This window comes from Lepidochelys kempii, chromosome 2, assembly GCF_965140265.1.
Source record: "Lepidochelys kempii isolate rLepKem1 chromosome 2, rLepKem1.hap2, whole genome shotgun sequence".
Taxonomy (NCBI): domain Eukaryota; kingdom Metazoa; phylum Chordata; order Testudines; family Cheloniidae; genus Lepidochelys; species Lepidochelys kempii.
In genome coordinates, this window is record NC_133257.1 from 112,942,799 (window position 1) to 112,955,765 (window position 12,967).

General features: G+C 43.2%; 1 protein-coding gene across 1 annotated transcript; it reads left to right on the forward strand.

Moving 5' to 3' along the window:
* The first annotated feature begins 237 nt into the window (after nt 1–237).
* Nucleotides 238–11,099, forward strand: LOC140906988 (transmembrane protein 14C-like). Its single transcript, XM_073332012.1, is given in 6 exon segments — nt 238–336; nt 338–378; nt 1,794–1,870; nt 5,874–5,975; nt 9,959–10,046; nt 10,284–11,099. Coding segments are annotated over 6 exon segments (450 nt in total). The 5' UTR covers nt 238–252; the 3' UTR covers nt 10,342–11,099.
* Nucleotides 11,100–12,967: the final 1,868 nt, after the last annotated feature.

Here is a 12,967-nt window from a genome sequence, read left to right on the forward strand (position 1 = left end):
ACAGCTGATCGGCGGCAGGGAGAGAGGGAGGGGCGGAACGGAGCACGCTGGGGGGAGGAGCCTGGCTGCCCAGCTGCAGCCGGAGCCCCAGCGCCAGCAGCACCGAGCTTCTGCCCCCGCGGGAGGGGGAGCGGGTGGGGGCTGGGCGCCGTGGTAAGTCCAGTCCTGGGAGGGTGAGGCGCTCCGCTGCGCGAGGCGGAGGGAGCCAAGCCAGCCCGCCCCCTGGGCCGCGGCGGCGGGAAAGCCCGGGCGATGCGCGGCTCTGATTGGCTGGCCCGTCCCCTGCCCCGCCCCGGGAAGGTTCGGGGGTGGAAGGTCGGGGCGCCTCAGGCCCTGGTGCGAAGGTTCCCACGGCAGCTGGGCTCCAGGGGAGGGCAGGTCAGTGCCGCCGGCCTGCAGGGCACGCGCCCGGCCCTGGGGCTGCCGGGGGCGGGGGGGAGCGGTAGGGGCAAGTACCTGGCTTGGTACTTCTCGCGTGGTGCTGAGCCGAGCTGTGCAGGGGGCTGAGCGAGGCTCCGTGCGCGGGCCGTGGGGTGGGGGCTGAGCGAGGCTGGGCTGCGGGGGCGTGTTTGGAGGGGGGAGGAGGTGTTTTCTGTGTGTTGCGGTTGGGGACCCCAGACCCTGGAGATGGTGACGTTCCCCTCTGGTCACGGCTGGTTCCTCGCCCTGCCCTGTTCTCTGTTTGCTAGCGTCTTGCAAAGTGCTTTCCCGCAGTCACTCTGCATCCCTCTGGGGGTGATCACAGGGGTCTGTCAACCCTTCTTACAGAAACGAGCCTGAACCAGCCCCCGCCTCTGAGTTTCCCCAGGCCGTGGGGAGGTTTGGATCCAGATTTGTGGCTGGCACCTGTGTGTGTACTGGGCTGAACCCAGACCTAGATCCAGACACCCCTGAGCCTGGAGAAAGTTCAGATCCAGATCTGATCATGGCAACATGGCCCAGTCTCTCTGCCTGTTCAGGGAAGTTCTGGGCTAGAGCTATTGCAGGACCATGAGATTTGTTATCCCTTACGCAAAAAGAAAAGGAGGACTTGTGGCACCTTAGAGACTTACTTGAGCATAAGCTTTCGTGAGCTGTAGCTCACGAAAGCTTATACTCAAATAAATTGGTTAGTCTCTAAGGTGCCACAAGTCCTCCTTTTCTTTTTGCGAATATAGACTAACACGGCTGTTACTCTGAAATCTTACCCCTTACGTTGTCATTATAGGGAATTGCCTAAGATGTTTGACACAGAAACATTACAAATGGCCTCTGTTAAGGAGCAGCTTCAGTACATCTGTCTCAAGCCATTAGACCCTGAACCACCTTCCTAACACGCTGCTTCTCCTTGGCCTTCAGGTTCAGTGTTCATCAAACCCATTTAAAATCTATTTTAATATTCTATACTTAATGTGTGTGATATCCTTTCACTTAGTCCAGAACTGTTCATTCATATGAGATGTTTCTACTGCTTACTTGCATCCAGATACACTGATATCATGGTATATGCTTTCATGTTCTTAGGATTTTAAGGTTGTGGTGCATGTTTGTTCTTGTTTCTCAATGATTGCCAATACCTTGTCTAAAAACAGAGCAGTATAGGGAAGTTTGCATTACTGTTGCCCAACCTTTAGTCATTATACAAAAACTATATACATCAATAGAGGATTTCCGTTTCAAGTGTTATCAAGTTAATACCTTTGAGAGCATTAAAGTAAGTTTAAAAATAAATTTACATTTGCATAAAAGCTGCCTCAAGGAAGGAGGGAATGAAAAGAATTAATATAACTCTGATTTCCTTGTTATGTTCCCAGAATGGGTTTGGACTGGATAGGCTTTGGCTATGCAGCATTGGTTACATCAGGTGGAATAATTGGCTACGCAAAAGCAGGTATAGTATTGATAAAGCCTCAAACTCTCTGGTGCATCATTGAATCAGATGTTGGGAAATGGAACCACCCCCACCCCCTCATATAAAAAGCAAAATATCAAGTTTTCTGCACAGTGTAACTTCTTGTAGAAAGAGGCTATCTAAATGTTCATGCTGTTCTTAACTTTGACAGTTTAAGGTTTATGCAGATCTTTCACTGTAGTTGGGAGTGGACAGCTGTAATTTAAGTTGGTGGTTTTTTGTGATAAACTCACAATCAGGCATACTAGTCGTCTACTGATGGCTTTATGTTCTTTGGGTGAATCGCTGTAAGGTTGCTTCAGAAAGGCTTTATAGCTGATGTCTTGAATATCAATGACCTACTTATATATTTTTCAGATAACCTATAAAAAGGTTAATTGCTAGTAGTTTTTAATTTTGTTTTTTACAATTGATACCAACACCCATCTTGTACTCTACAAGTACAAGTGGTCCCCTTATCACTTCTAAAAATGGTACATTTAGAAGAGTAACTGCAAGTATTTAGGGAGCTCAGCTTTCCATTTTAACCTTTCTGTAAGTAGTGTGACTTGTTTATGCTGTGTCAGAGTTATTTAGCAATATTTCTTTGCAGAGCTGCATTGAATATATTTGCACTTGGAACTTCATTCCCTGATCTGCTGCTTCCAGTTCTGCTTTTCTTGGTTTTCATTCCTTCATACAGAACCGTGGATCATCAGCTATTAAAATTCTTGCAATGGGAGGCCTCAATTCATATGGAAACCCTCACTCAATTTTAGGATAGACCCATGTTTAATGTGGACTGAGGAGTTCGCTGTTACCCATTGGCCTGCTCCCACATCCCTGAATTCAGTAGGAGTTTTGCCCACAAATATGAATAAATTGGAGCTCCAGAGAGCTTGTTAATGTGCTCCCACTAGCTTGTTTCATCCTGTAGTGTAGGTGACCAGTCAGGACGGAGGTAATGGACAACATTTGGAACTTGCACTGAACTTTTGATTAGTGTTTCTCAGAGCACTTTACAAAATGATAAGCATTATTATCCTTTGTTTCCAGATAGGGAAACTGAGACCCAGAATTTAAGTGACTTTTCCAAGGTCATGTGGTAATTCATTGGCCAAGCGAGGCATGGAACCCAGGTCTCCTGACTCCCAATCTGAGACTCCTGACTCCCAATCTGAGAGGAATGATTTTTTTGAGGGGAGGAGTAAAAGCAAGTGAGGTGACTTGACTTGGTATGAGAGACTGCTAATAACTGAGACCTGCCTGTGCCAGTAAAAGTACGGGACAAGCATGTTAAAAGTAAAGGAAGAGTAGCTGAGCAAATGGCTCTGTCCATCATTATATTCACTTTATTCTATAGTTATCTATTTTTAACTTAAACCTGAAAATGTTCAACCAGTCAGATCTCTGACCATTCTGATATCCTTGCAAAAAAGAGATGCCTTATATAATGATGTCACTACTGACAGAGTAGGCTCTTTAATAATTTTTTTCTTTTTTAAAAAATGTTCTCAGTGTAAATTACCTCTATTGTCTATTCCTGTGTGGAGATCCTTATGATCTTGCGATATCACGTTCATATGTCAAATCTATTACTGTAGTGCAAATCTAGGGAGCATTATCTCCTTCATCTTTTATAGGTGGAGACCCTGCCTGACCATATCTTCAGAATGTCCAAGTGTGTTTGTAATAACTTAAGGTTTTGTTTGGCTCCAACATAAGTACTGAAACATATCTTGCCTATGTTGTATTCAATGGGGTGCTCCAAAACCAATCTGCAGGCATGCCAGGGAAATCACGCTACCTAACCCCCTCCCCACCTCCCATCCCCTGCCCAGTTGTGTTATGGAATATGGGGGGGGGGGGGGAAGCGGGTACCATGTGTGAGTAGCTGTGGGCATGGGCATCTCATTACTGTTGATCATTGAGGCAAAATTCAGGTATGCGGTGGCCATTCTGAGGAAAATCAGTTACTCAATTTGAAGGAGAAAGCTGTAGCTACGCTGCTGAACTGGATGGGAATAGAGTAGCCACTTGCTAATGTGCGTGTCTTTTCCTTACACAAATGAGTGTCCTGCACCTCCTCTCCCTCCATCCCCTGCTTTATCCCAGATGTGGGATCTGAACCAATAGAGCAGCTGACGATTAATGACTGAAGAATGATCAGCTTCCTACAGCACTAAGTGCTCATTGTTCTGGTAAACTTTGAGTAAAGACTTTTATCATACTAGCCTTACAATTTCAGACCATTTTAGTGGTGACCTGCAAATGGAACAGATGGAATGCTATCACCATTAATAGGCATGGAATGCAGCTCTTAGCATGGTTGATGAAGGCATTCATCACTTATTAAAGGTGATGACATTTTGTCAGTTCCATTTACAGGTTATCTACAAATCACTGAGGATAGGACTGGAAATAGCATGCATCTTCTGTCAATAGTGCAGGGTTATCCTTTTGCACTAAGGACCAGATCTAAAGCCCACTGAAGTCCATGGGGATCATTTTTACCATTGTCTCCAATGGCTTTGGATTTGGGCCTTTTGTGTGTTTAACCTTGAATACTTCTATTATTGGTGCCTTCTAGCCCTTCTTCGTAAGTTGCCTAATCGTCTTGCCTACTGTCATAAATATAAAGGGAAGGGTAAACCCCCTTGAAATCCCTCCTGGCCAGGGGAAAGCTCCTCTCACCTGTAAAGGGTGATCCATGTCAGGATTCCTCCCCCACTCTGAACTCTAGGGTACAGATGTGGGGACCTGCATGAAAAACCTCCTAAGCTTATCTTTACCAGCTTAGGTCAAAACTTCCCCAAGGTACAAAATATTCCACCCGTTGTCTTTGGATTGACCGCTGCTACCACCACCAAACTAATACTGGTTACTGGGGAAGAGCTGTTTGGACGTGTCCTTCCCCCCAAAATACTTCCCAAAACCTTGCACCCCACTTCCTGGACAAGGTTTGGTAAAAAGCCTCACCAATTTGCCTAGGTGACTACAGACCCAGACCCTTGGATCTGAGAACAATGAAAAAGCATTCAGTTTCTTACAAGAAGACTTTTAATAAAAATAGAAATAAAGAAATCCCCCCTGTAAAATCAGGATGGTAGATATCTTACAGGGTAATTAGATTCAAAACATAGAGAACCCCTCTAGGCAAAACCTTAAGTTACAAAAAAGATACACAGACAGAAATAGTTATTCTATTCAGCACAATTCTTTTCTCAGCCATTTAAATAAATCATAATCTAACACATGCCTAGCTAGATTACTTACTAAAAGTTCTAAGACTCCATTCCTGGTCTATCCCTGGCAGAAACCAGCATATAGACAGACACAGACCCTTTGTTTCTCTCCCTCCTCCCAGCTTTTGAAAGTATCTTGTCTCCTCATTGGTCATTTTGGTCAGGTGCCAGCGAGGTTACCTTTAGCTTCTTAACCCTTTACAGGTGAGAGGAGCTTTCCCCTGGCCAGGAGGGATTTCAAGGGGGTTTACCCTTCCCTTTATATTTATGACACCTACCTAGTTTAAATTTCCTTTTTCTAATCTCAGGTCATTGCTATGTGAGATCTGTACCACCCAACATAATTAATCCCTTTATTTCATGCTAGTACCTCTCGAGCTTCTGGAAACATTTGCGGCGGGGGGAGGGGACGGGGACAAATTCTTTTACCCATCAAAAGTCATGTCTAATGCTTTTATTCTAGTGACTCTTTTTCTGTTTGTAATTTATCAATGACTTATTTGCATGTTAAAGAACTAAATGCTGTAATGTTACCTGCAACTAATCTAGAGTTATTTGGTACTTTGTTAGGATCTGTATCATGACTTTCTTAATAAAAGCCAGCCTATTCAAATATTAACATCCCTCTCACATTTGATCTAAATTCTAGTCTACCTTATAACAGTGAACGAACATGATTGTTTTGTTTAAATGCTTGGTTTATGGACCAAGTTTATGTCTGATCTTCTAATAAGTGCAGTATGTTTGATTTATTCAAGGTAGTGTCCCATCTCTAGCTGCTGGTCTTCTCTTCGGGAGCTTAGCTGGACTGGGTGCTTACCAGCTGTCTCAGAATCCAAAAAATGTGTGGCTTTCTCTGAGTGAGTCTACTTTAAAATATCTATGTAAAACAAACATACTGTTATGTTAATAACACTTCAAGGCTGTAGATATGATGGTGCAGCAGTAGGGTACACCATAGCTAAGATTGTGCTTCAAAGTTCAGTTTTAACCGGGCATTTAAAACCTTTATTTTGTAGAACTCTCACTGAAATGGCAAAAAGCAATACATTGAATATAAACTTAGAGCACTATTTGAAATTTTCATGATGGTTTAATGAAAAATGAATTGATAGAGAGAATAATAAGAGTTTAATAATTATCCCCTTTGGTATGTCTTCCCCACCCCTCCCTGCTAGACTGTCTCACTTTTCTTTGTACTCGTTTGGCAATAAATTTAAATCACTCCAGGCTCTGGCTTTTAGCCACATCGTTGTCTTCATGTACTGATTCCTAGAATATCAGTTATACTGTACATCAGGTGTGTTTGTCTATAGAATATTGTATGACATTTTAGCCTTAAAGGAAAACATATGCCAAGCCAAACCTGCCAAATTTCAGTTTGCAGAAAAATCTGCTGCGGGTATGAATGGTCATCACTTCCAGATAGTGAGAGAGAAACCCTCATCAAATGCTGCCAGTAGCCTAGAGGAAAGAGGAGACCAGGTGGGAGTTCAGCTTTCACCTCTTCTACGTGCTGTTTAAATTCCTCTGCAATTCACTACCCCTATTATTGACTACAGTCATGAACTCCTACCTAGAAGACAGTTAGGAAAGAGCTGTTGACACCACCCTTTTTCCCCCCCAGCCCCCTTTCCTTTTAAAATAAGTTAATAGTTTATGCAAGTTCACTACAAATCCAGACCTCAGGTCTAAGATAACAAACCCTAATCTTCCCCACTGCACCACACTGTCTTTCAGAGAGACTAAAACCATTTTGGGTTATCTTGTCCTTAACAGCTGTAAACCACATTCTTGTCCCAGAGCCAGGGGTTCTGATCATCGGTGTTCTACTGCTGACTAGTAAACAATGTAAGTCACTTGGAAGTGTGTGTCAAGTCCTCCTCCAGTGACTGGTCTAGAAAGGAAGTGCTCCTGTAGCTCAAATAATAAGAGCCTAAGTTAGGGGACCTGAAGGTCAAGGAGTTCAAACTCTGCTGCTTCTGGAAGGCGGGAGTGTATGGTTGCATGCAATTCACATAGTGAAAAAAATACTTTTGGTCAGGGTTTTTTGGTTAAAAATTACAATCTGTAATATGGTGTGAATCCCCAAAATACATGTTTTGTATTGCAGCCACTTGTCACAACATTTTGTTTGTGTAATCCAATGGAGGCAGGGGGTGTGTGAAGCGTAACCCTCTATGTCTGATCCACAGAGGACGTCCCTCTGTGACAACTCTCAGCTTGAGGGCATACCTCTTCAGAACAAGCTGTAAAATTGCATGCTTTTAGCTCTAGAGGTCATTGGTTCAGTCTTTTAGCTCTAGAGGTCATTGGTTCAGTCCCCGGTCTTGGGCAAACTGACGGTTGTCACATGTGCTGGTGTCTTACATTGAGCCATGTGCTTTATACTGGCTGGGAGGAGGGAGCACAATAGGCATGTCTGCTGTAATGCAGGGATGACACCCTGCTGCTGCAACTGCTACTTCACAGAGGTTCCCTGCAGCTGACAGGTTATGTTTTCACTGCTAAATCTAGAGGGTTGCTCTTTGTTTACTTTTTAATAATTGGGGATAAAATGGTAGGCACTCAGTTTACTGGGGAACATCACAGCCTCTCGCACTCATCATAAGGGTCAATATAGACACTGCTTCAACAGTGCAATTTATTCCTCTGGTTCCCAGGCAGGTGCCACTTCCTTTCTCACTGACTCTTGGGAATTATACACCCAAGCTGTAGTTTAAAAAAAAAAAAACCAAGAAGTTAGCAAACACAAACTAATTTAATGGCAGTTAAGGTTGTGGCACTCCACCCACTCAAACTTTAGAACTATGGAAATAAGTAATGGGGAAAGACTTGTGTATTCCTTTTCACCTTCATATTGCCTATAGCACTGTTGATACGCACTCCAGGGCTCCGTAAGGCTTTTGCTTCCATCTCCAACTGATGCCCCAAAGCAGTACATACCCCACCTTTGTTTAAACTTGCAGTAACACAAAACCTTAATGTCAGCAGTGTTAAGGCAAAATAACTTTCCAAATGTATGGAATGTGTGACAGTCAGATGTGCTGATCTGTTGATATAAAATAGGGGTGGGTAAACTTTTTGACCTTAGGGCCACATCTGGGTATGGAAATTGCATAGCGGGCCATGGATGCTCACAAAATTGGGAGTTGGGGTGCGGGATGAGGTGAGAGCTCTGGCTGGGGGTGCAGGCTCTGGGTTGGGGCCAGAAATGAGGAGTTCAGGGTGCGGGAGGGGGCTCCAGGCTGGGTCAGGAGGTTGGGATGTGGGAGGAGGTCAGAGACGCAGGCTGCGGGTGGCTCTTACCTCAAGCAGCTCCCAGAAGCAGCGACATGTCCCCATCTCCCGCTCCTACGCGGAGGCATGACCAGGCGACTCTGCGTGCTGCCCTGTCTGCAGGCACCGCTCCTGCAGCTTCCATTGGTCATGGTTCCCAGCCAATGGGAGCTGCAGAGCCAGTGCTTTGGGCGGGGGCAGCATGCAGAGCCCCCTGGCTAACCCTACACATAGGAGCCAGAGTGGGGACATGCTGCTGCTTCCGGGAGCCGCGCGGAGCACGCATGGAGCGGAGCAAGCCCCCGACCCCACTGCCCAGCTGGAGCACCAGAGCAGGGCAAGCCCCTGACCCCGCTCCCCCACAAGAGCTCAAGGGCTGTATTTAAAGGTTGATGGGCTGGCTGCAGGCTGTAGTTTGCCCACCCTGATATAAAAACATAAATTGTTTCCCCATCTTCACATATATACATGTTTGTAAGGTCTTGAGTGGAGATATCTTAATTGCCACTAAATATAATTTTTGTTTGATTACATTTATGGTGATCAGTCCATTAGGACTTAAGGCAGTTTTAACAAAATATTTGTGAAAGGCGACAAGGTTAAATGCCAGTTCTGATCAGTACCCTAGACTACAGTTGTATACAAACTAGGGATCCATCCTGCAAACCCCAACTTGAGTAAATAGGCCCATTAAAATTATTTGTAGAGGATTGAGCAGTGGATTTGTGCACAGATGGATCCGCTAATCAAACCCCCATAAAGGGAGGTGGTGACAGGGGTCTGCCATTCTGCTCACTTTTATGTTTTGCAGTTGTTGCTATGGGCTGGCTACTCCATGAATGGGCTAAGGATTTCATCCTCCATATGTCTTCTGTGCTGAGGAATGAGCTCTGCACATTTTTCTAATCACTCAGCTTTTTCATTGGAGGGGTGTGTAGTAGTCAGCGGTTTGGCCCTTCATTTTTAGCAGCTCCATGAATTTGCATGGGGACAGTGCCAGGAATAACTGATCAAGATGGATAATACTCACTCTTAGCTCAGCTAATGGAAGATAGTGCAGGTTCTTGAAATAAATTAACAATACTTAAGGTATATGAAGCGTGCTAAATCTTCAAAGTCTTTTACAAACACAAATTAACTAATCCTCAGAAACCTTTGAGAGATAGGTGAACAAATATATTCTCACTGTTTCACACATGCGTGCGCGTGCACACACACACGCATTGGGGAAACCGAGGTGCACAAGTTTTGCCCAAAGACTCGGAGGGAGTCAATGCCTTAGTTGTGGTTAGAATAACTTATTTCTGATGAAAGATGCATCTTTTTCCAAGGGAACTATAAGGACACCAGATAGGTGTGTAAAACCTGCGTTTAAAATATTACCCCTTACAGTGGGTTTTAAAAAAAAATTTACAGTTTTCTTGATTTTTCTGTTTTATGAAATTAATCGTGTTTCACACTTGATCTATTTATCACTTCTTTTTTGCTCGCTCTGAGTTAGCATGTCTCTCTTGCACACATACCTCTGAAATAGTTCTGACTGGTCATCCGATCTTTCATTTAGTTGCATCTGGAACACTGACTGGAGTTATGGGAATGAGATTTTACAACTCTGGAAAAGTCATGCCTGCAGGATTAATTGCTGGTGCCAGGTACTACACCACATGCTGTTTCTAATCTTACTCCATATGTTTGAGTCACTCCTATTTAATTACATTGGGGTTAAATTACTGTGTTCTAGGATTATAAAATATTTAAATAAGATTCCATGTATCTTTTTAAAACCAGATAATTTCAGTTTTCTACTTATGTTTTTGTGGGGAGTATTTGGAAGTTTGCTCTGCACTTTTTTTAATTTCAATGAACTTACAATGTTTTCCTTTAAACAGTCTGTTAATGGTTGGGAGACTTGGACTGAAGATGATTGAAAAGCCCCATGATCCATAATTGTGACTTAATGGGTCAATAGGAAGCCTGAAAATGCAGCTGCCTGAATATACAGAGAGTACACAACTGTTCTTACATCAAATAACTTTTTTTTTTTTAAGATGGGGAAATTTGATGGCATGGGTAAATGTTAAGTGTACAAAATATCATTTGTTTCAGCAGTCAATATTTATCCCTACTTTGTTCTGAGAAGTTGGGTTAGTGTTAGTTTAAATTTCTCCTAATACATCTTTCATTAACCACTCCCATTTTGAGCAGTCCAAAAAAAAAAAGTATAGACAACGTATGAGGGCTAGGGAACTGGTGCCTAACATCATGATAAAGACAATTCCCACTGTGGGCCAATAGGAGTACTTGGTCAAATACAATACAAATCTGTATGGTTACTCTGCATGCAAACTATCAGAATGCTTTACCTGACTGCGGTTTGGCTGTAAGAATGTCTAACACCAACTGAATATTTTATTGCAAAATTATGTTAAGCAAAATGTCATTTAAAGGAGATTGATCTTTATACTAATAAAACCTGAGAATTTATATTGCAAAACTATATCCTTTATTGGGCAAGTCTGGATTGGGGCAGGTTTGTGCCCTTCCTGTGGCTTACCTTTTCTTAAGAAAGTCTTTTCAGTGCACTGTTCTCCAAATGCAGTCTTTGATCATGTAAAGAAAGGTAACTTTTTAAATGGCGGGGAAGAAGACAGAATTACGTGTGTACATTGTGTTAACACTGCATTAAAGACTCTTTAAAAAAGAAACCTCTATTGTGGATAATTTCAGCAAGATTTATGCAAGAGTATTTGAACTGTTGAAGTCAGCCTAAAATACACAATCACTTGCATTTTCTATTCGGAGTATAAAATCAGTTCTGTAGTTCTGGTCTTCCCTAATCACCCTTTAGTTTCTAACAGTGCTTGAGCATTTGTAGCATCTCTTCAGTTAATGGACACAGGTGTGACTTTATTTTGTAATCATGAACATATCTCTGCTTTCTGTGCAGTCTGTGGCTTAAACTGTAGTTCAGCTGTGGAAGATAGGGTTGATCCAGTACAGTCTTATAGTATAACATCTTTATAGTAATTTATAATGATATTTATGCTGACTTGAAATATCCTAAAGTGTTTTACAAATACCAGAATCCCTTCACCCAGTAACAAAATGCAGCCACTTCTTGGGTGGAACTGAGCACCTGTTTAATGATGGTTTCCACCTTAGGGCTCTGAATCGCCGACGGGAATGCTCGGGTGTTAGCCCCATTCTGACTCTCGCCTTGGTTTTAAACAGTTCATACTGGTTCATTTGTGCGTTAGGCATTTCAGCCGCCACCTCAGCTAAGGGTCCACTGAGCTGCGGCCTCAGCTCTATCATGTATTGGTCTGTAGAGATGCTGTACCCAAGGCAGGCCCTTTCAAAGTTTTCTAAGAAGGCCTCGGTATCATCACCTGCCTTGTAGGTGGGGAACTTTCTGGGATGGGAAGTGGTACCTGGAGAAGGATTGCTAGGGTTTGTTGGTATATTCTGCTGAGCCCTTGCCTTCTCCATCTCCAGTTCATGCTTCCTCTCTTTTTCCTTCTCTTCCTCCACATGCTTCCTCTCTCTTTCCTTCTCCTCCATATCTTTTTTCTTTGCCTCCATAGCTCTCCTGTAAGCAGCCGCTTGGTGGTGTTCTGCCTCTTTCGCTGCCTCCCTTTCTTTGTCCTTTGCCTCCATTTCTCTCCTGTGAGCAGCTTCTAGGGCTCTTTCAGCTTCTTTCACTGCCTCCAGTTTGGCTAACTCCAATTTGTGTAGTGCCTTGGTGTCTGTCATCTTTACCTCTCTGTTTTTAACTAACTTTACATCTGAGGGTTAGAAATAAAACAAACAAAACTTGGCTTGTAAAATTTTGCTGTGCTGTAATAGGCTACCTATATTCTCTGATAGTGATTGTCAGCCTACAGAAAAATCCAAAAAAAAAAAAAACCTTAACGCCTTTGTCTCCAGGCAAATAGGCAGAGAAAACCCCTCTAGTTACTTTTAGGTTAAAAAAAAAAAAAAAATTAAAAACACGAAGCATGTTGTGGATTTAGGTCACCAGAATCTAACCAGTTCGAATCTGGCCAAGATTCCAGGATTAAAACCCATTACTCTGGGGGGGAGGGAGATCTTAATAAGCATAAGTGTTCAGAACCTTAGGTTTTATCCCAAAGATAGCAACAATGACCACTGCTACCATAGTGCGGTACAAAGACTGCACTGATTTGGGAAGGGGAGGGCTACCTACTGACTCAGCAACACCGCTATGTTCAGCAGCTGATGTTTTCCCTGAATTCCAGTAAATTAAAAGCTTACTCCTTCAAGTTATCAAAACCCATTTCACTGTTAGCAGAAATAATGTGAGTAGAAAACTGAGCTTTGAAAGCAAACTGCAGAGGAGGAGAAAGCCTTAGTTAGCTGGGGAAAAAACTTGGTTATATCTTGGAAACCATTTCTCTTTTAACAAGGATCTGCCTTGCATTACCCCTTGCTCTAAGAATATAGCACGTGACTCCCTGTTTTTAATGCAAAGCATCCACCAAGCTGTCACTCTGCTGACGGCTTTAAAAGTGCCATTTGCCATGTCCTAGTTCTGTCATTTATCGTGCTGTGA